Source organism: Thrips palmi, unplaced genomic scaffold (genome assembly GCF_012932325.1).
Source record: "Thrips palmi isolate BJ-2018 unplaced genomic scaffold, TpBJ-2018v1 HiC_scaffold_4, whole genome shotgun sequence".
Classification (NCBI taxonomy): Eukaryota; Metazoa; Arthropoda; class Insecta; order Thysanoptera; family Thripidae; genus Thrips; species Thrips palmi.
The window spans coordinates 1842768-1862908 of NW_023144631.1; the positions used below are offsets into that span (position 1 = coordinate 1842768).

The 20141-nt window shown below is 44.8% G+C and overlaps 5 protein-coding genes across 5 annotated transcripts in view; 3 read left to right on the plus strand and 2 right to left on the minus strand.

The window, feature by feature from the left end:
* LOC117649509 (probable chitinase 10) overlaps nucleotides 1–6690 on the plus strand; it is a 52893-nt gene extending 46203 nt beyond the window's left edge. Inside the window, exons 6-16 of the mRNA XM_034392379.1 lie at nucleotides 1769–1892; nucleotides 2146–2380; nucleotides 2454–2671; nucleotides 2744–3033; nucleotides 3152–3369; nucleotides 3459–3613; nucleotides 3711–3851; nucleotides 3921–4068; nucleotides 4165–4473; nucleotides 4548–4752; nucleotides 4885–6690. Coding sequence (XP_034248270.1) covers nucleotides 1769–1892; nucleotides 2146–2380; nucleotides 2454–2671; nucleotides 2744–3033; nucleotides 3152–3369; nucleotides 3459–3613; nucleotides 3711–3851; nucleotides 3921–4068; nucleotides 4165–4473; nucleotides 4548–4752; nucleotides 4885–5102 — 2261 coding nt within the window. The 3' untranslated portion in view covers nucleotides 5103–6690. The remainder of the gene's footprint in view (nucleotides 1–1768; nucleotides 1893–2145; nucleotides 2381–2453; nucleotides 2672–2743; nucleotides 3034–3151; nucleotides 3370–3458; nucleotides 3614–3710; nucleotides 3852–3920; nucleotides 4069–4164; nucleotides 4474–4547; nucleotides 4753–4884) is intronic.
* A 316-nt stretch (nucleotides 6691–7006) lies between these two features.
* Nucleotides 7007–8668, plus strand: LOC117649044 (zinc finger protein 830). The gene is made up of 5 exons (XM_034391416.1): nucleotides 7007–7229; nucleotides 7507–7739; nucleotides 7826–8079; nucleotides 8202–8371; nucleotides 8452–8668. Exons 1-5 carry the CDS (start codon nucleotides 7123–7125, stop codon nucleotides 8588–8590), a joined length of 903 nt encoding a protein of 300 aa, XP_034247307.1. The 5' UTR covers nucleotides 7007–7122; the 3' UTR covers nucleotides 8591–8668.
* A 79-nt stretch (nucleotides 8669–8747) lies between these two features.
* Nucleotides 8748–11385, minus strand: LOC117649045 (V-type proton ATPase subunit E). Its single transcript, XM_034391417.1, has 4 exons — nucleotides 11199–11385; nucleotides 10142–10317; nucleotides 9873–10041; nucleotides 8748–9784 (listed from the first exon to the last, which is right to left on the minus strand). The coding sequence occupies exons 1-4, from the start codon at nucleotides 11229–11231 to the stop codon at nucleotides 9482–9484; spliced, it is 681 nt and encodes a 226-aa protein (XP_034247308.1). The 5' UTR covers nucleotides 11232–11385; the 3' UTR covers nucleotides 8748–9481.
* A 157-nt stretch (nucleotides 11386–11542) lies between these two features.
* LOC117649041 (regulator of gene activity) lies at nucleotides 11543–16100 on the plus strand. The gene is made up of 9 exons (XM_034391414.1): nucleotides 11543–11935; nucleotides 13089–13180; nucleotides 13338–13587; nucleotides 13680–13909; nucleotides 14076–14120; nucleotides 14663–14899; nucleotides 14976–15237; nucleotides 15319–15426; nucleotides 15501–16100. Exons 3-9 carry the CDS (start codon nucleotides 13349–13351, stop codon nucleotides 15745–15747), a joined length of 1368 nt encoding a protein of 455 aa, XP_034247305.1. The 5' UTR covers nucleotides 11543–11935; nucleotides 13089–13180; nucleotides 13338–13348; the 3' UTR covers nucleotides 15748–16100.
* A 2174-nt stretch (nucleotides 16101–18274) lies between these two features.
* Nucleotides 18275–20076, minus strand: LOC117649043 (methionyl-tRNA formyltransferase, mitochondrial). The gene is made up of 5 exons (XM_034391415.1): nucleotides 19804–20076; nucleotides 19523–19723; nucleotides 19327–19449; nucleotides 19074–19252; nucleotides 18275–18901 (listed from the first exon to the last, which is right to left on the minus strand). The coding sequence occupies exons 1-5, from the start codon at nucleotides 19989–19991 to the stop codon at nucleotides 18546–18548; spliced, it is 1047 nt and encodes a 348-aa protein (XP_034247306.1). The 5' UTR covers nucleotides 19992–20076; the 3' UTR covers nucleotides 18275–18545.
* Between the last annotated feature and the right edge of the window lie 65 nt (nucleotides 20077–20141).

Genomic DNA, 20141 nt, shown 5'->3' on the forward strand with positions numbered 1-20141 from the left:
CTCCGCACCGCCCGGCACCGCCCCCTTTCGGCTGATGGCGGTTCGAAGCAGGCGCGGGTGGAGCCGCAGCCCGCGGCGCTCAAATTGCTGCGGCAGAGCCAATCTGAACAGTCGTCGCTCTGTCTCTCTCGCGCCAACGGGGCTCGCCGCACGCGCGCGAGCGAGACAGAGCGACGAAAGCGTTGTTCGGAACCCGCCTGCAGCGCAAGAATTCTAGAACTGCAGGTCTGACTCAACCGAACGGTTGCCCCTCGCGGCTCGCCCTAAGGTTAGCCGGCATGGCTGCGCAGTCGGTGCAGGCAGTTCGTTTTCCGGGAGCCCATCCCGTACAGTGCAGCGTCGGGGGAAGTCCCGCCGCCTGGAGCAAGCCAGCGAGTGCCTTCGACGCTCTGTCCCCCTCGCACCCCTTCAGGACGCCCCACGAGTGCGAGAGAGACAGAGCGCTGTTCGGTGGCGAGCAGGGGGCGGCGTGCTTCGCTTTGCTTCGCTTTGCCTGCCTCTGGTGGCGCCACACTGCATTTGAATCGAAAAGCGATTCTCCGCCGGTCCGCTCGCCTCGGCCGCCTCGGCACGCTTCCGCGAGGCGGGCCGTGCCGGCCAGTGTGACGAGTTGTGACGGGCCGCTGCTGTGACGGCGTGGCGCGCTGTGGCGGTGTGACGGGACAATGGGGGCCGTGGTGCCGTGGGGCAGGACGCGAAGGCCCTGCCCGCCGTGCAGCGCATGGCCTGGCATTGCCCAGCGCGAGAACAGAATCGCAGAGAAGACTGCCGATGGACACGCGCGCCGTGTACCGTTGGTACCGTGTAGCGCCACACACCTCGCTGCGGGCACACCACGCTCTGTCTCTCTCGCGGTCATGGGGCGTCCCGCACAGGTGCGAGAGAGACAGAGCGACGAGGGACTCCCAGCCTGCTGGTAATTGGCTGCCTTCGCGCCTCGATCGCGGATCGCCTCCAAGCGGCGGCAAAACGACGACGGTGGCGGGCTACGGAGAGAGAGATAAGCAGATAATTAACGCAAACTTGAAATTCTACCGAAAGAAACAGAAAATAATATTGAAAACTCTCCATGGGGCGACCGGAGGAAAACAACAGGAAATATGAAACGCCGAAAGAAAAAGAAAGTTTGCCTTTGTTCGAGTGCCGCACCACTCTGCACCGCTCTGCACAGCTCTGCACTCGGCGGCTGCCGCTGGCCGCAAACGACGCCCCGCCGGCCGCAGACTGATTCGAACAACAGCGCTCTCGTCGCTCTGTCTCCCTCGCGCCCTCGCGGTGTCCCGCACGGTGCGAGAGAGACAGCAGGGCCTGGCCAATCCGATTGGGCGGTGCATGGCCGAGTCCCACTTCCTCGGCGTCCTAGTTATCCCCGACGGCCGGCGGGGCCGCCAGCCTCCGGTCTGCCCCCGGGCCGCCCCGGGCCTTCTTGGTGGCGGTGAGGCAAGCGCCGGCCCGCGCCGCCCCGCAGTGCTTTCCTTGCCTCCCACTCATGAGGCGTCCTCAGGGGTGCGAGAGAGACAGCGACAGTAAAGAACTTCTCGTATTCGGACCGCAACAGTCCGTCCCCCGCGGACCGCCCGCGGACTCGCGGTGCGTGGCCAAAGTCCGCCAAAACGGCGGCCAAACGTTCCACGACGGCGACCTTGGGCGGTGGACTCCAACAAGCGGCGGACGCGCCCCGCGACGCGGACGACAACGCGGCCGTGGTGGTGGCGACACGCGTGCGAGGATTGAGGGTGGGGTTGTGACGGTTGCTTGCTGATTACAGAATTGCGTGAAGCTTTCGAGGCGGAGGCCCAGGAAGTGAAGAAGCCCCGACTCCTGCTCACCGCCGCCGTCCCCGTCGGCCCGGACAACGTCAAGGGAGGATACGACGTGCCCGCCGTCGCCAGGTGAGTGGGGGAGGGAGGGGGAGGCCGCGGCGGCGCGGGGTCACCCTGCTCCGCTGGACCGCGGCCGCACCGCGGCGGCGTCTTCGTCTTCCATAAGAAGGGCGACGTAACGCGGCGATGGTGGCGCTGCGTTAATTAACGGAGGAAAGGCGAACTAAAAACAGAAAAAGAAGAGGAGTACATTAGGGAGAGGAAGCCGCTGGGAGTCGAACCCGCAGCCCGCGCTGACCCAGTCTGCCTTCTCTTCCCGCAGCTACCTGGACTTCATCAACCTGATGGCGTACGACTTCCACGGCAAGTGGGAGCGCGAGACCGGCCACAACGCGCCGCTGTACGCGCCGTCCTCGGACTCCGAGTGGCGCAAGCAGCTGAGCGTGGACTACGCCGCCAACCTGTGGGTCAAGCTGGGCGCCCCCAAGGACAAGCTGGTCATCGGCATGCCCACCTACGGACGCTCCTTCACGCTCACCAACACCAAGCAGTGGAAGGTGAGAGCCTCGCCGGCGTCCTGGACTGGGCCCCGGACCGCAGCGTGTCTGACGGCGTGCTCCCTGCCCGCAGGTCAACAACCCGGCGTCCGGCGGCGGCAAGGCCGGCGAGTACACCAAGGAGGCGGGCTTCCTGGCCTACTACGAGGTGTGCGAGATGCTCAAGACGGGCGCCAGCTACGTGTGGGACGACGAGATGAAGGTGCCGTACGCCGTGCAGGGTGACCAGTGGGTCGGCTTCGACGACGAGCGCTCCATCCGCAACAAAATGACCTGGATCAAGGACAACGGGTGAGTGGTCGCGAGAAGGATTCGCGCGCGTTTCGGATGGCGTCGAGACTGACCGTCGTTCCCGCCCCGCAGCTTTGCCGGCGCCATGGTGTGGACCGTGGACATGGACGACTTCACCGGCACCGTGTGCGGCGGCGGCGTCAAGTACCCCCTGATCGGCGCCATCCGCGAGGAGCTGCGCGGCGTGTCCAGAGGCCCCAACGCCAAGGACGTGGACTGGAGCAAGGTCGCCAACACCATCGTCGAGGAGAAGCCCCCCGCGGCCGTGGCCATCCCCGTGTCCGAGGTCATCGCCAAGGTGCGCAAGCCCACCAAGCAGCAGACGGCCACCGCCACCCAGACCGAAGTCGTCGACCCCAACGGTGAGTGAGAAGCGTCCGCGAGGAAAGCTTGCCGCCACGCCGCCACGGCGCTTGTCTGTGTTTGTGTGTGTATGTGTTTGTGTGTGTGACGTGACGCGTTTGAACCCCGCCGTTTCAGTGCGCGCGCCCCAGGTGTTCTGCTACATGACCAGCTGGTCCCAGAAGCGCCCCGGCGCCGGCAAGTTCACGCCGGAGAACATCGACGCCACGCTCTGCACGCACGTCATCTACGCCTTCGCGACGCTCAAGGAGCACAAGCTGGCCCTGGCCGAGGAGAAGGACGGCGACATGTACGAGCGCGTGGTCGCCCTCCGCGAGAAGAACCCCAACCTGCAGGTAGGACGCGGTGCACGCCGGCTTCGACGGCAACAGGTTTTCTGACTCCGGCACCCCCGACTCACTGAGCGCCTTCTTCTCCCCTGCAGATCCTGCTGGCCATCGGAGGCTGGGCGTTCGGCTCCACCCCCTTCAAGGAACTCACCAACAACGTGTTCCGCATGAACCAGTTCGTCTACGAGGCCATCGAGTTCTTGCGCGAGTACAAGTTCAACGGTCTGGACGTCGACTGGGAGTACCCCAGGTGAGCGTCGAGTGCCGTCCACGGCACTGCAGGTCTGATTCGGTGGGTTTGACGTTCGGAGCCTTGACTGGTTGCGCGCCGTGCGCACGCTGTGCAGGGGCGCTGACGACCGCGCCGCCTACGTGAACCTGCTCCGCGAGTTGCGCCTGGCGTTCGAGGGCGAGGCCAAGAGCGCCAACCTGCCCCGCCTGCTCCTCACCGCCGCCGTCCCCGCCTCCTTCGAGGCCATCGCCGCCGGGTAAGGACGAGGAGTCGAGTTTATCTCGATTACCGGGTCCCTTTCCGACTGACCACCCTCTGTCTGCAGCTACGACGTGCCCGAGATCTCCAAGTACCTGGACTTCATCAACGTGATGACCTACGACTTCCACGGCCAGTGGGAGCGCCAGGTCGGCCACAACAGCCCCCTGTTCCCGCTGGAGAGCGCCACCAGCTACCAGAAGAAGCTCACCGTCGTAAGTGTGCCCCGCCGGCCTCTCTGTCCGCGCCCCCGTCGCTCGCGTGCCCGTTAGCCTGACGAGTTAGTTCCGAACTTGTGCTTGCCCCTGCAGGACTTCAGCGCGCGCGAGTGGGTGAAGCAGGGCGCCCCCAAGGAGAAGCTCATGATCGGCATGCCCACGTACGGACGCTCCTTCACGCTCGTGGACCCCACCAAGTTCGACATCGGCGCGCCCGCGTCCGGCGGCGGCACCCCCGGCAAGTACACTGGCGAGGCCGGCTTCATGTCCTACTACGAGGTGTGCGACTTCCTGCACGGCGACAACACCACGCTGGTGTGGGACAACGAGCAGCAGGTGCCGTTCGCCTACCGCGACGACCAGTGGGTTGGCTTCGACGACGAGCGCAGCTTGAAGACTAAGGTAAAGAGCTTCAAAACACAATCAAAGTAATGGCCATAGTTGAACCCGCGACTCAAACCCCACCCCTCTCGCAGATGACGTGGCTCAAGGACGAGGGCTTCGGCGGCATCATGATCTGGTCCGTCGACATGGACGACTTCCGGGGCTCTTGCGGCACCGGCAAGTACCCGCTCATGACGGCCATGCGCCAGGAGCTGGACGGCTACAAGGTCAAGCTGGAGTACGAGGGCCCCTTCGAGGGCACGGGCACCGGGCCCGGCGCCTACACCACCAAGGACCGTAAGTACACGCCAAGCCTCGCCGAGCCCCCTGGCATGACGGCCAGCCGCGCGGCACGCGTGTCGGGGGGTTGCCGACGCCCGGACGGCAGGCGCCATGCTCACGCTCTCTCCCTCTTTCTCGTGTCCGCAGCCAACGTGGTGACCTGCGAGGAGGAGGACGGGCACATCTCGTACCACCCCGACAAGGCGGACTGCACGCGCTACTACATGTGCGAGGGCGAGCGCAAGCACCACATGCCCTGCCCGGCCAACCTCGTGTTCAACCCCAACGAGAACGTGTGCGACTGGCCCGAGAACGTGGAGGGCTGCATGCACCACACCCAGGCGCCGCCCACCAGAAGGAGATAGGCGGCGCGCCACCTAGCGCCACGCAGCGCCGCGCAGCCCAGCGCAGTCCAGGGAACTCCAACGGGAACGGGTCACTGAGGCGACGGCGGGGCCGCCCCCGCCCCGTCGGGACTTGCACTGAGAGGGATCTGTCAGTGACTCGGCTCGGCCTCCCCCAAGGGGCAGGTGAGAAGCTGGGAAGCTCTCGCCCCGTGGGGAGGAAAGAAAAATTCGGAAGAAAATATGAAAAAAAAGGGAGAACCGTGTGTGCTGTGCACACATAAAAGACGTCCTCTGTGAGAACTGTTTCTTGTGATTTGTTCGGGGGCGCACGCCACTTTAAAAGTATAATGACTGCGTACCTTGTGCCACACCATATGCCGGTGATGGACGTGTCCAGTGTGATGGGAGGAAAGTTGCTTTGGAATTTTGGGTTGTTTTCTAAAAACATAGAAAATACGTTTTGGATCATCTGTGATTAATTTCCATTTACTCACTTAAATTATTTCACGCACTATGATAAGGAGGAAAGATAAATGTTTACACTAAGAATTTCTAAATGTTATGACTGGATATAACACATGTCAAAGGATGAAGGATTCTACTCCACTGCCTAGTTTGTTTCCATTCAAAAGAGGGAGCGTCCTACAATCCTCCTTGCGCACAAATGCAGATATTTATTGAGAATGTGTGAAGTTGATAAACTAAAATTGTTTCTGAAGAAATGTTTTTAGTTTTTCATGTATAATTCAATAAGCCCTGAACAAGTACATGTACAAATAATTGCTGACTGGTAGAAAAGGTACGAAGCCCGCCATGGTTTTTGGTGTATTTAGATTCTATGCATTGTTTCTCGAAGAATGATAGGATGTACAAGTACTAAATCTTTCAACAAATATTTCTGCTGTTATTTCATTCAAGTTACCAATTATTGTGAAGACTTTTCCTAAACTTTATGGAACTGGGTGAGATGATTTAAAATTTATTAGATGAATAATCTAATTCATCGATACAATATGTTTGGTTGAGTCAGAGAATGTCCAGTTTCATTGTGTTTTCACAAGATCAAGTAACAAATGTATTGTGATCTGTTCAGAAAATTGTATGAGGAACGATGACGTGAGGAATGCCACTTATTAGAATGATATTTTAATCTATGGTCATGTCTTTACACATATTTATTTGAGGTGAAATCTAATCTTCCAAAATGTATTATACATTAATTTGCTAACAGACTATGTATCGGCAAGGATGTTTCTTGGCCTTGCAAGTAGTCTGGAGTTTGGCTCTTGGGAAAAGAAAAAGCTCTGTGATTCACAGCAGAATTTTTATATTTGTATTAATTTGTTTGCAATCGTCTCATTGGCTTATGACAGATAAAAGTATTGATCTGATATTTTGTTGCTATAATAGGATATTTTTTTACTGATTTTTTTTAAGGAATAGGAGATGATGCTTGAGTTTGCTAAGCTATTACATGCCTTATGTAGACACTGAGCAAAACATTGAGGAAAATTGAAAAACATTAGCTGGATTAGTTGTAAAATTTCTTAAGTGTAAGAAACTGTATATAATGTGTATTTTACACAATAAGAATAAACAAAGAAAAACAAAATGCGTTTCATTTGAGTACAATCTCGTGGGCATTCCCTCACTTTATATCCCAGCCACTGTAATGCGGGATGTCCCCATGCGTGCGCGTTTGGGTGCCGTTTGGATTCGATCGCAAACCGAGGCTCGTTCGAGCTGCGGGCGGACGATATGTCCACATTCCTGTTCCTTCCAAGTGCGATGCTTCGAAAACTACTGATGCTGTGCAAGCGGCGGCACCGCTACCGCTTCACGGTGACGATTGGAGGTGTCGGTTGGGTGGCCTACCTAGCCGGCGTTCATCACAGTGTCCAGAAATTTTTCATAAAAATTTCTCATACCCGCCGCCAGCGCTGTCGTTCATGTAAACATTTTCCCATGTAGAGGTTATAAAAGTGTCCACAGTGTCACCTAGTTCCTTATTTTATTGATTTAAATTAAGAAACTGAAAATGGCTTCCAAGAAAAAGGTTTCACAAGAAGAGCTTCGTCGCTTAATGAACAAGCACAAAGACAAGTTTAGCGAAAAAGTGAAGAAGATCGACTCTCCATTAGCAAAATATCCTTTACATTCAATGGTTTTAATTTTACGAAATGTTTTTTCGTATCGTGACCACACTATCTATGATTCTTACCCGCTCATTTTTCAAATAGGACTAGATTCAATACATTTCATCTCAGTATGTCAAGCGAATACTGGTCCTCCTATCAATGATTTCCTAACCATCCATAAAACTTTGTGTTTTTCATTCAGGGTGCATTTGACATTCTACTGCTGCAGAAAATGCACCCTTCCTTGCCTCATTGGTTTAGTTTTGTCCTTAACTCCATTTTACGTACACTAGCGATGGCGCATTAATGTGTGTTCTGTGTAACACCGTTGTACGAAGCGAGTCAGTATGGAACGTTCATTTAAATTCAAAGGCTCATAAGGACAACATTCATCTAGTTAAACAGAGGAAAGCTGCCGCCGAATTCAAGGCACCATCAAATGTAGCAGCACCAGCACCTTTAAAACGACCTAGTGAATCTTTTAACAAGGATCCAATTCCAGCAAAGAAAATCAAGGGTATGTGATTTTTACTTTATCTTTCATTGTCTTTGATCTTTTTCCCTGTTTTGAACTCACCTTTTTTACACTGTCTTAATTTCTAGGAATTTTGAAAAATGCTCCCCCAAAGCCTGTGTCATCAAATTTACCGGGTGACTTTTTTGACTTAAATGGAGGAACATCCCATACTCAAAATGCCGTCAGCAACAATATATCTGTAGTACCCGTTCAGGAAAATAATGTTACTGAAACTGTCGATATGGAAGTAAATGATGATCAAGAAGTTTCCCCTCAAGCTCAGAACAGATCAGAAACCCTACCTGAGGGTTTCTTCGATGACCCTATAATGGATGCTAAGGTAAATGCTTTTTTAAAAATTTTCTATCAGAACTAAGTGGTTTTTAATGTTATTTTAAACATTGTTTCCTGTAATTGGGAGTTTTTTCTTTTTTAATTATGTGGCCTGAATTTCTTTTCTAGGCTAGACATGTTGAGTACAAAGACCCCATTGAGGAAGAATGGGAGAAATTCCAGAAAGAAATTAAAGAAGAAGTAACTGTTTCCTCTCAAATAATTGAAGAGGATCATGAAGAAGCGACAGCTGAAAGGCAAATTGAGGAAATTGATGAACAGCTACGCAATTGGAATAGGTAAGTGTGTTTTGTCCTATTTCATTGCTGCACCCGACATCATTGAATTAAATCATCATACTTGCTGCTTCTTCCTTCAGGGTACTTGAATTAGAACGTAAAAAAGAAGCAGTTAAGGCTGCTGAGCGTATTAGTATGGAAGTAGATGCAGATATCAGCAGTGGTGAGGAAGACTTTGATGAGTTCCTTGACTGGAGAGCCAAGAAGTCTTACAGATAGTTCAAAGTATTTAAAGTCCCTCATTTTCGGAAAATCAACTATATCCACAATTTTTATCAATAAATTTTTTGGAATTTACCAAGTTGTTCTTTATTGAAGTGTTTTTCAACAGTTTTAGGATACATTTATTAAATGAAAGGTATCACCATCACACAAATTTTTCTAGTCTATGTTTTATTTATTATTATTGCTTCACCTGACAAACAGACAGCACTTTTTTCACATTTAATAAGCAGCATGATCTTCATATGGAAGGAATGTTTAGGTGAAAGCACTTCTAGAGAAGTGCTGTTACAATAATGTATTTACATGGCGAACACAATAATGCAGTTTACATGAAGTTATGTTATGGAAAAACAAGTACGTACACACAAATTCAAAATAATTGAGTACCATAAGGCCCTTACTGAAATTCACCATTCTGAGAACTATACACACAATACCGACCTGTTTTCAGAACACAATGAACTTTCCCTTAGGTCTGATCCAGAAAAGATAATTTCTATCCAATTGAACACAGTATGTATGGCAATTCAATGTAATAATTTTAAAATAGCCGTAATGTTATGAAGTTGTAAAAGGCATTGATAAAATTAATTCTTCAACAATGTTGAAAAATCACCAACAACAATAAAGCTGTACAAATTTAACATATCATATTATAATAACTCCCTGGAGTAAAAACAACTAAACGAAGGAAGCAGCACATGTATTTACATAATTCAGGTTTTTTCTTCTTCTTTTCACAACTACCAGTTTTGATATTGTATAGCAATACTGACTTTTACTAAAGATAATCGAAAACATGAACAGCTTCCGGCCATATATTGGCAACGTAAGTGTGGATGGCAAAAGAAAGAGAAGAAAACAAAAAATAGTGCCAAGCACTGTTTAGTCAAGGAATTTACGGTTGGGATTGCGTCCGAAGAGAGCCACACGGACTTCTGGTACAAGCTGCTGTGCAATCAAGTCAAGACGAGCTTCAAGTGTGTTACTGATCTTTATGCGGCCTCGGTTGGAAATCAATTCAACACCACCAACAGAATCAACAGGCAAAAAAGTGTCAGAATCCAACTTTAGAGCAAGATCCTTGCCAGTGTTGTTCTTGTATTCCGCGATGCAGTTGTCCAGAACGGCCTTCACCAGACCCTGATCAACTTCACGAGTACGAATAGTTACAGTAGGCTCCAAAAGCTGAAATTGAATGTTAAGTTTGTGTTCAGTACACTGTCGGTTTACAAAAGACAAACCTCAAGCACTTTATTATAAAACCCTTACTGACCTGGTAAACACCCTGAATAATCAATTGTTGAAGAACATTGCTGTACTTTTGTTGATTGCGAGTGACCTCTCCCAAGCGTTTCCTAGCTTCATCCAACACACCACGAATGTGATCTTCACGTACTTTCAGGGCCTTCAAACGAGCTTGGTTCAACATGTTAGAGGATTGGCTAGATTGAACAGAAAAAAGGTTTATCAAACCACCATAAGAAGACAGAACAGGAGAAAATTCTATGGCATCAGCATCATACACTTTCTCAGACTACTTACATCTTCTTCTGCAGCTCAACTTGCTTCTCTTTCTTTTCAAAATACTCCATGATCTTAAGACGCTGCTGCTGAACCAGACGTCCCTTCTCAATGTTGAACTCCTCCTCTGCTTTAGCATCAATTTCCTCTGCTTTTTCATTGGCTTCTTGTTCAATGAAAGCCATCATGTGCTTGATCTGATGGAGAAAGCACACAAACCGATTGGCATTATCAGATTGTTTTAATATTAAAAGTTAGATAGAGAAACGTAGAAAAGTTGAAATGGCCCGATAACAGTGCCACCAGAAATCCAAACTTATTTGGGGACAAAGAGTTTGAAAAGTACAATCGTACTGACATTCATCAAGTTAAAAGATTTTAGGGAGTGCAATGTTCCATCAAAAAACATAAATCTGGTGCTTCATAGGTGGCAAAAGCAACATTTTGTGTTAAATTATTCTACAAAATAGTGTGATATGAACAAGATTTAGAGACAATGATTCACATTAAATGTCCATTGATTTGATAGCATCGAGATGACACGATAGAGAGAGGCACAGAGGAGCTCTGTCATGTGACTGGCACACAGAGGGAATGATCACCAAGGCAGGGTTATAATGTGTTCTTTTCAAGTGTATAATTTTGTGTGTGTTGAGCAAAATCTTAAGATGCAAATGGCAAAGCCCCTTCACATCACTTTCAAATATGGCAGAAAATTTTATAGCCTCCATCGAATGTTACAGTTAGAAAAAGTTAAATATGGCATAGACAGAATTAAGATAATGACATGGGCATAATGAAATTCCCCAAACAACAAATTTAAAAGAGAAAACCATGAGTTAAACAGTATATTGTTTATAATGAAAACTTTGGGTGTGAATTGATACCAAACAAACACGAGTTTATGATTTAATTCGAAGGTCAACTGTTCTAAGGAAGGAAATAGAGTGAAGCCGTAGTTTGGCTTTCGCCGATTCTCGGAGAGGAGTACATTAAATGTCAGTTTGTGGAAAAGCAAGATTTTTAATCACGTGAAGTGCCAAACTCGATGTGCCACAACCTCCACCACATACTTTACCTGTTTTTGGACGTCTGCGTCGGAGAGCGCCATTTTGAGGTAGTTTGTAAGCTTCTTTGGGGCAGAAAGGTTCCAAAAATGACACTGAGAAGCAGACTTCTCGACTTAAAAGCAGAAAAATCCTAAAGGAGTGACGGCCAGTCGATTTCTGTGGACGGCTGGCCCACAAAGATCATATGACTGTCTGCTGACGTCGTTAGTCAAATGTCACCTGCTATTTTTCTGTCAGTGGCGATATTATGGACGGGCATCTAAAAACTCTCTTCTTGACTTAAATTCGATGAAAAATACTCATTAAGATTTATAGTGCGCCGCACAAGCCAGCAAAATGGAAAAACTTATTTCTGTCAGTTGACTTTAGTTGTGCTTTAGGGTAGTTCGGCAAGGCATCTTCACTCCAGGCTCCAGCACTGAGTTTTCGGAATGACGTTGAGTTATTTAGTGATTGAAATACATGGCACTAGTCTAAGCTTGTGTTAGTGTTGGATGTGCACGGACTTTCGTCAGTTAAATTTGTTCATTCCCTATGAATATCAAGGGAATCAAAGCTCCTATTGGAAAGTGTCCGTGCAAAAATAATGGCTTCGTATCGCAAGCGCAAAGAAGAAAACAACTTTGAGCGTACCTTGACTTGGAAGGTCGAGCCTTGAAAATCAACCGAACATTTTTCTCCCATTGTGAACGATTCGTTGTTTCGCCCTTGTTTTTTATGAGCTACTTCTATCCTGGACTTAGCTGTGAGTATAATTTACTGCAATCGTCAAAGCCAACTTGGTCGGTGTGCCGCTTCCAGCCAAGCTTCTGTCTGGTTAGAATTGGCCTTTGTCGTCAAGTTATGGAGTAGTTGTTGTCACCCATGCCCTGAATGTGCCTCCCTTCATCTGCCCCTTTGGCCCTCAGTAATTTCCACCGACCAGAACGCAATGCCCTCGCCTTACGTGGATCTATTGTTTACTTGAGAGGTGCCCATAACCCTAGATCAGTGTTCACAAGTTGTCAAACATAACCAAAGGCTTAGTACCCCACTATTTGTTTGAGCTTACAACTCGTCATTTTCATCCCCATTCGCATTTAACATGTGAAGATGGTTTGGTTCGCCCCAAACCCCGAATCCCTTGCTTTGCACAATGAATGGATTAGTGCTTGGTATGCTAACATAGACTGTCCACTTCTTTCTTGAACCCCTACCTATACCTCATAATCTTTGGTCTTCTAACATATTTTGATGTTTATAGAGTTTGACTAAGTAACTTAGTAAACTGCAACATGATTTAATTATTCTTAAATGCAACACATCATGCTCTATTTTTTTCTTTTCCTAGTCTTCCAAGCTATTTCTCTTCAATGTTGTTTCTGGGAGCTTGGCGAGGTTTACCATATTTGATTCACTTGTATGTCAGCCTTCAAATATGAAATTTTGTGCATATGCTAATTTATCTTTTTGAATATTAACAGTATTGCATTTTTCCTGGATTTCTCAGGGGGTAGCTGTCCCTTTTTTCTTTTCTTTTTTCACACTTCTTGAAGTATAACATCCCACATCCTTCCTGAAAGGACTGTTGGTGCCATTCATTGTTGATACAGAGACTATTTGTGTCCAAGCAACCAGCTGTCAACCCTCCCACAGTCACATTATAAGAATTTTTTTTTCATATTTTCACCCTTTACCCTATTAGGGCTATGACTTTTAGAACTAATGTCTTCTTAATAGAGAGAACTATTTTTCATTCTCTTATGTCTTGTCTCCAAAATAATTGGAAGCCAAATAATGGCTATTGAATGCTATGGGATGAAGTGGTTTCATTGAGGTGGCAGCCCTTAAATCCCCCTCCTGACATTTTTCTGAGAACTTATGTTTCAAATTATGTCATCTTTTTCTTTGTTTTTTAGAATTTGACTGCTCCCTGTTACATACTGAAGTTCCCTAGACAGAAGTATATTTCAAGTGGAAGTGGCCAGTAGTCTATGACTTGCATTCGGAGGTGGGTTTTTTAAGTTTTCATGTTTTTACAAGAAATCAGTTTTTCTAGTATTAAGTTCCATAATAAGGTGTAATTCATCACATAAGATTCATGCTTAGGTTTTTGTTTGTATTTCCTCTCAAGAATTCATTTTGAAGTGCCTCTTTTATTCCTTCAGGTTAGCAGGACATGTCCAACAGTTTTCAGCAGCTGCAGCCAGCATCGCAGCCTCCACGTAGCACCAACCCTGGCTTGTCTCGTGGAGGATTTGGCATGAACTCTCTCTCCGGCCATGTTACGCCCACATCGGGTATGTTTCCCTCCTCCTTCACCCCTCAACAACTGTCACCCAATCGGTCCCTCAATATGGGGAGCCGAATGTTTGGGCAGCGGAATTTCGCGGATCGACGGACTATGCCGGGTCTGAGGTAATCTCAAAGCACTCTGGAAGATAGCTTTTTCTGGCCCAAAACGGTTGTAACATTTATTATATTTTTTTGTCCTGTTTATTTTTTTTCAGTAATTCAAATTCCATGGGAAGTATGGGTAGTTTTGGTATTCCTCCAAACCGAACATACAGCTCACAAGGGACAATTAACAGCTTCCATTCAGTATTTGGTGGTAGTGGAGGTGGTGGAGACACAAGCACTCCACCTTTACTAGACTTATCAGAGTTCCCATCATTGAATAGAGGGCAAGGAGATACGATGCCTCAACCTAATCCATCTATGCCTGGCAAGCAACCTTATGGTGAGTGCATTCCAACATTTTGCTCAAGGAAATATCTTCATTCCCTTTACTATCTCTTCTATTTATGAACAAATTTCTTTAACCTCTTCTGTGTTTGTTTATGTTTTATTTAATTTTAAACTTACTTACTGAGCTTATGTTTATTATTTTTATTTGTTCCTCACAGCATCCCTCACACACCTGCATCAACGAAATTTAGAAAAAGTCCAAGGTTAGTCAATAGAGCTCCCTTAAGAAGTAAAATATTTTTTTCTGAGACCTAAACCTAAACAAATAGGATTCATTCATGCTTATTAGATCAGATGAGTTACAGTATTTACAAAACTTCACTTCAACATGTTGCAACCCTCTTAAGCAGTTTAAAAGAATTCCCTCGTTGCGACTAAACTGTTCGTAGTAGTGGCTCCTATTTACACAATTCACCTTGTGGTTGTTAAGTAGCTTTATCAAAAGTGTTGTTAAATAACTGCAAATCTCATTCAAATCCAAACATTAATTTTATTTCTACATCAGTTTTGTTCCTTTTATACTTCAACTGGTTGAATCTCTTCTTTTCAGTTTTGCTTGATAAAGAAGTACTATTTGGTTCTTTGTTAGTTTGTTGGTAACTGTCTTTATACCTATCCGTTCTTTGGATTCAAAAACCTTTGCATTTCAGGTCTTGATGAAATACCTGTGTATGGACTTCTGCCATCTTATGTTACTGAAACACACAGTAATTTTTTTGTGTCCTTTTTTATTTTATAATTGCAGTTGGAATGGTGAAGCAACCAACTAATGAATCAAGTGAATTTACAATGAGTTCAGAAGATTTTCCAGCCTTACCTGGCACCCAAAACCAAGAAGGCCCTTCACCAGGTGGAAGTTTGTCGGGGGAGAAAGGGTTACCGGGTGTAATAGGCAGTGAATTAAGTGGCCTTGATTCCTCAATTGGTCGAGGAACAGCTGTGGAGAAAGCAACTAAAAGAGGGATTCAAACATCTCCTGATGGTAAGCTTTATCAATGCTTGTTTGTTGTCCAGTTTATTTATTTTAATTGATATTGATGGCATAATTTGTGTTAAAGGTAAAGTGACGAATGTTCCTGCTAGTATGGTGAAAGACCAGTTTGGTATGGTGGGACTTTTAACATTTATCCGAGCAGCTGAAACAGATCCCAATTTGGTATCATTAGCGTTAGGGCAGGATCTGACTGCATTAGGGCTTAACCTAAATTCTCCTGATAATCTTTATCCCACATTTGGGGGACCATGGGCTGATACTCCATGCAGACCACAGGACATAGACTTTCATGTTCCACCTGAGTACCTTGTCAATGCAAGCATCAGGTATGGTTAAAAGTTCCCTATGTTTTCTTCATTTGTAAGCACTTCAAATCTCTGTATTGATTTTCTGATTGAATCCCTCAGAGAAAAGTTACCTCCCATAAGACTAAGGCGCTACAAGGATGATCTTCTATTCTACTTGTTCTACACAAATCCAGGGGATGTCTTACAAATTGCAGCAGCTGAAGAATTGTGAGCTAAATTCTTTCCTTTATTTATTTTTGCAATTTTCTCAGAAATTATGATTTGGCTTTTAATACTTTCAGATACAATCGGGAGTGGCGGTATCACATGGAAGAAAAAGTATGGATTACTCAAGCTCCTGGCATGCAAGTTCAAGAAAAAACCTCAACTTATGAACGCGGCACATATTACTACTTTGACCCTCAAAACTGGAGAAGGGTTGCAAAGGAATTCCATTTGGATTACAGTAAGCTTGAAGGCCGACCTCATGCGCCACCATCACTTCCTCCTATGCATCAAGCGCCCGGGGTGTCTGGTGGAAGCATCTAGTCGAGACATTCTAATGCCAAGCAACTGTAAGCACATTTTCCTGCTAGGTAGGAAGGAATTTATACAGGGATTTCTTCTTCTTGTTTCATTTAGAACTCCGTGATACATCATCTTGTTCACTTGGCAAGAAATATGTGCGGGCAATCACACTTGATAATAGAATCGGTGCATTTTTCTCTTGTAAATATTACTTTTGACTGTTGAAAGAAACAAATTTTTCTTCTTTTTCCAGACTTGTCACTTCGAATTTTATTTTTATACATAGCATTCAATACTTTTAAAGAAATTATTGTATATGATGCAAGGTGGCTTTGGAATAAAGAGGTGTCATCATTGTTATGTTTTTCTCTGAAGTGAGAATTGTTATTTAACATAATGTGGAACATTGACTGCATGTACTTCAGATTGTAGCACTTTCAATTCCTTTTTCAGGTGTGCCTAAACCTTTCAGGTCTTTGTTTTATTTAACAATTTTTTAAATTGTTACTTTATAAACAGGCACCAATGATAAGTAGGACTATTATTGGCACCTGTTTCATTCATGAAATGGTGTTAATGCTTCTAAGCACAGATTAATGAGCTGGCCCCATTGACAGTTATATTAAGAATACAAACTTGAAACCCCACATACCATACTTCTTGGATTATCTTGTCTCTACCGCTACATGAAGAGTTGCTATCAAACCTTAGAAATCAAGTTCTTTCCCTAATGTTGTACATGCAGTCAGATGACCTGAAGCACATATATCACTTGAACAAATGCTGAAGAATTTCCTTCTTTTGCTAAAGAACCGTAAGAGAACCATCTTTCTGTTTCACTTTTAATTATCCACCTATCTGAACGTTATTCTTTTGTGAGACTTTGAAAAGTATCATGTGATAGTTGCTGATCATTTCCAATCTGCAGATCACCTACACACATTATCAATGGTTTTTGAATGTGATTAGAGCTTTGCATGATTTTATTAATTTATGAAGTGATTGCATGAAACTTATTTGTGCAGATTGCCTGGGCTCTCCACAGTATCCTTAAGGACAAGATTTGGACATTTTTCCTTGTGCAGGAATTGGTTTTCTGTTCGTGCCAAATGGCTGCTTTTGTACCTTATACCATCTGATGTTGAAATGAATTTTTCAATGAATGTTAAATGCTCTTGTTCATTGTACATCTGTTGCCAATCTGACTATGTTCCACGCTTAAGAGGATATCATTTTCGTTTTTGCGTCATTGATGGTGCTAAAATGAAGAGCATACTGACTGGTGTGTGGGACATAAAAATTTGATTTATAGTGATTTTTTTCTCTATCTGTTATTGATCTGGTCCAAACTGTCTCCCAAATTTTTCCCCCTTTTTTAAAAACTTTTTTTTTTGCATCAAATCTGTACACTTGCTTCTAAATGCAAGTTGGGAAAGGGGGGGTCATTTTTGTTACAAACATGTGATATATTTATATAAAGTAACTGTTGATGCATACATTTTGTTATTTTATATTGTGGTTGTAAACGTGTGGTGTTCTGTATTTGAGAGTTCAGTTTTGTACTTACGCTCTGAATTTAGAAGGAAATTTCTCTGAATGAAATATCAGTATGTATCTGTCTACAGAATTATGGAGTATTGTTAACCATAGATCCAAACCTAAATCAACTCAGAGCATTTAATACAAGTGCTGCCTTCGTGTGACAATATGTGTTTATTTTCTGCCAAGATCTTCAAAAGTTATTATCATTCGTCTACGACATGTTGACCATGTCCTGAAATCATGGAGGGTTCTTTATTGCTCAAATTCGTTGAAGCCTTTGAATTACTTGTGGGTTTAAAATGTGTCTTAAAGAATTTCTAGAGGTAATGAACCTTTATTCCTTTGGTGATATTTTTTTGATTATCATCAAGAAAAATTTCACATTCCCTATTAGTATTTTTTAAAATTTTCTAAATTTTGAGAATGTTTGAATTTTTTAGTTAGGCTGCAGTTTTGTCACTAAGGGTATGCCATTTTCAGCACTGTGACCCATAATTTTGATAGCTTAGCAGCCACAAGGTCCAAGGATTATTATGCAGTTCTACTAACAAATTCCATCCACTTTTTTTTTTTTTAAATTAAGAAGGGAGTGGGAAGATCCATTCTTCAAAAGACATGGAAATTCAGAGAATCTTTTTGATTGCATCTCAAAGTTTTTTCTAATTTTTTGCTTGAGAGAACATGCTATGCAATGCTTTCTACTTTTCTCTAATTTATTGTTAAGACAGAAGACCATTGATGTGTGTGGGCTTGTTTCTACACAATGTTACCATAACAAGTCCACTGGTTTCCGATTTCAAGAGTAATGAATAGTTCAATCTTGACCCTTCAAGTTACCAGCATTACAAACAATCTTTTCTTTGATGTTTGGCATGTGCATCCTTCTTATTATCAGTTGAACCCTCTGGAGCATAGGTGCCTACTTCCTGCACTATGAAGCTGCACAATTAAAGGTTCATATTTTGGGAAAAGCTAGATAAGTGTTATTGGAAATATGAAGAAAGAATTGACCCTGTATTTATCTCTCTATTTTGTACAGAAGATAATCTATGAATACTGTACATTTCTCAGTGATATAGATCAGGTATGTGGCAACGCGTTATATTCAGACACGCACTCACCGTAGAATAAAATGTACCTGCCCAACTCTTGTCTCACACTTTCATTTTGATTACAAACTTCAATTCATGATTTTCGCAGGTCTACATGTTTTCGTAGTCTGGCAATAGCTGGAGAAATGCATATACTGTGGAAACTAAATCTACATTTCTTTATCTTCATCTAAATGTCCAGAGGCTTTTGTTTTTCTTTGTCAAATACCCATTGTAGAACTCAAGAGCAGTCATTGGTTTTCGTTTGAATGGTGCTAAACGCTTTATGATCAAGTGAGTGTTTTGAGAACAGGTCACCACCAAATGCCTGCCTCTTTTGTCATACCGCACTTGACCTTCTAAAACTGTTCGGGTACCACTGCTTGCATCGTCAACTGATACATCAAGTAGGTTGATTTTCATTTCCATCCATGTGGCAACCAATGGAACAATGGTATGCAGCGCTCGGAAGTGGTTAAAAATGCATTGGGCTGTCATTGTTTTGAAACTTACAATGCCTGAATCGTCAGTAAGTTTTGGAGCTGAAAACAGAAGTTCAACAGGGTTAAACACTATTTAAGACCACTTTACATTTAAAAAAACCAACACAACTCCTACAGTATGGTAAAAATAATAATAAAATATTATGGTCAGCGACACACACGCTTCCTCCAAAATATGTCTACAATTTCACAAGTAATGGACTGTAATCACCATAAGTAACGCCTTCCTTCGGTTGAGGACGAGCATCCTCAAGACACTGCGGCAATCTTTGTATGCATGATAATAATACATCTCCACCAATATCGCTCATCCGTTTTCGTAAGTTGACGGCAGTCTCATTAGGAGCTATTTCAACTTCTCTTTGCTTCAATACTTCTCCCTTATCAAACCTACACAACATGAACAAAAAAATTTATCCCAAGGTTCGGAAAAACAGTGATAGAAAAGATGATCGAAAGCTTACTCGTGGGGCTGAATGCGCATGATAGAAATACCAGTGACTGAATCGCCATGCATTACAGCATAATTGACTGGAGCAGCACCTCGCCATCTGGGAAGCAAGCTCCCATGAACGTTTAAAATGCCCCTGGAAGAAAAAGAATAACTGTCAATGACAGGATGATTATAATGATATTGTAAAAGTAGGGTTTGATACCTACAGTGGAAAGGCATCAATAACACTTTTGGGAATGAGATGACCAAAGGAAGCTACTAGACCAATATCAAAGTCATTTAAGGCTCTTAAATCTACTGGCCATTCATGAGCCACCAGGTTCTTTTCTTGACAGAATAATCTGACTGGGTTTAAACGGTACTTAGAAGATACCACTTCTAATCTAGAAATAACAGTCCCTGACGAGCTGTAAATGAAAAATGAAGGATTATATTTTAAGACTCCTTCTTTTTAGGGAATTAGTGTTTTTTTAACAGACAAACTTACAATGCCTCATTCAGCTTAGTTAAACTTCCTAAAGAAAAATCATCAGTACCGAAGAACATAACCTTCCATGGTCGTATATGCAAGTGATTAGTAATAATGTTAGTTTCCTTTGAATTTTGATGAATACAGCTAAACAATAATCTTTCGGGGACACTATATTTTATCGACCTCAAAGTCTTTAATGCCATCGCTGTATTGTGTTACCCCGTTCCGACAAACGGGATTTGTTTTCGTAGCTGAGAAGCCGTCTGCTACAGCAGACTAAAAACAGAAGCAGGCGTGCGGCGAGCGTACCAGCAACCGAAACCAAACATTAACCGAAAGCTAGTGCTACTTTT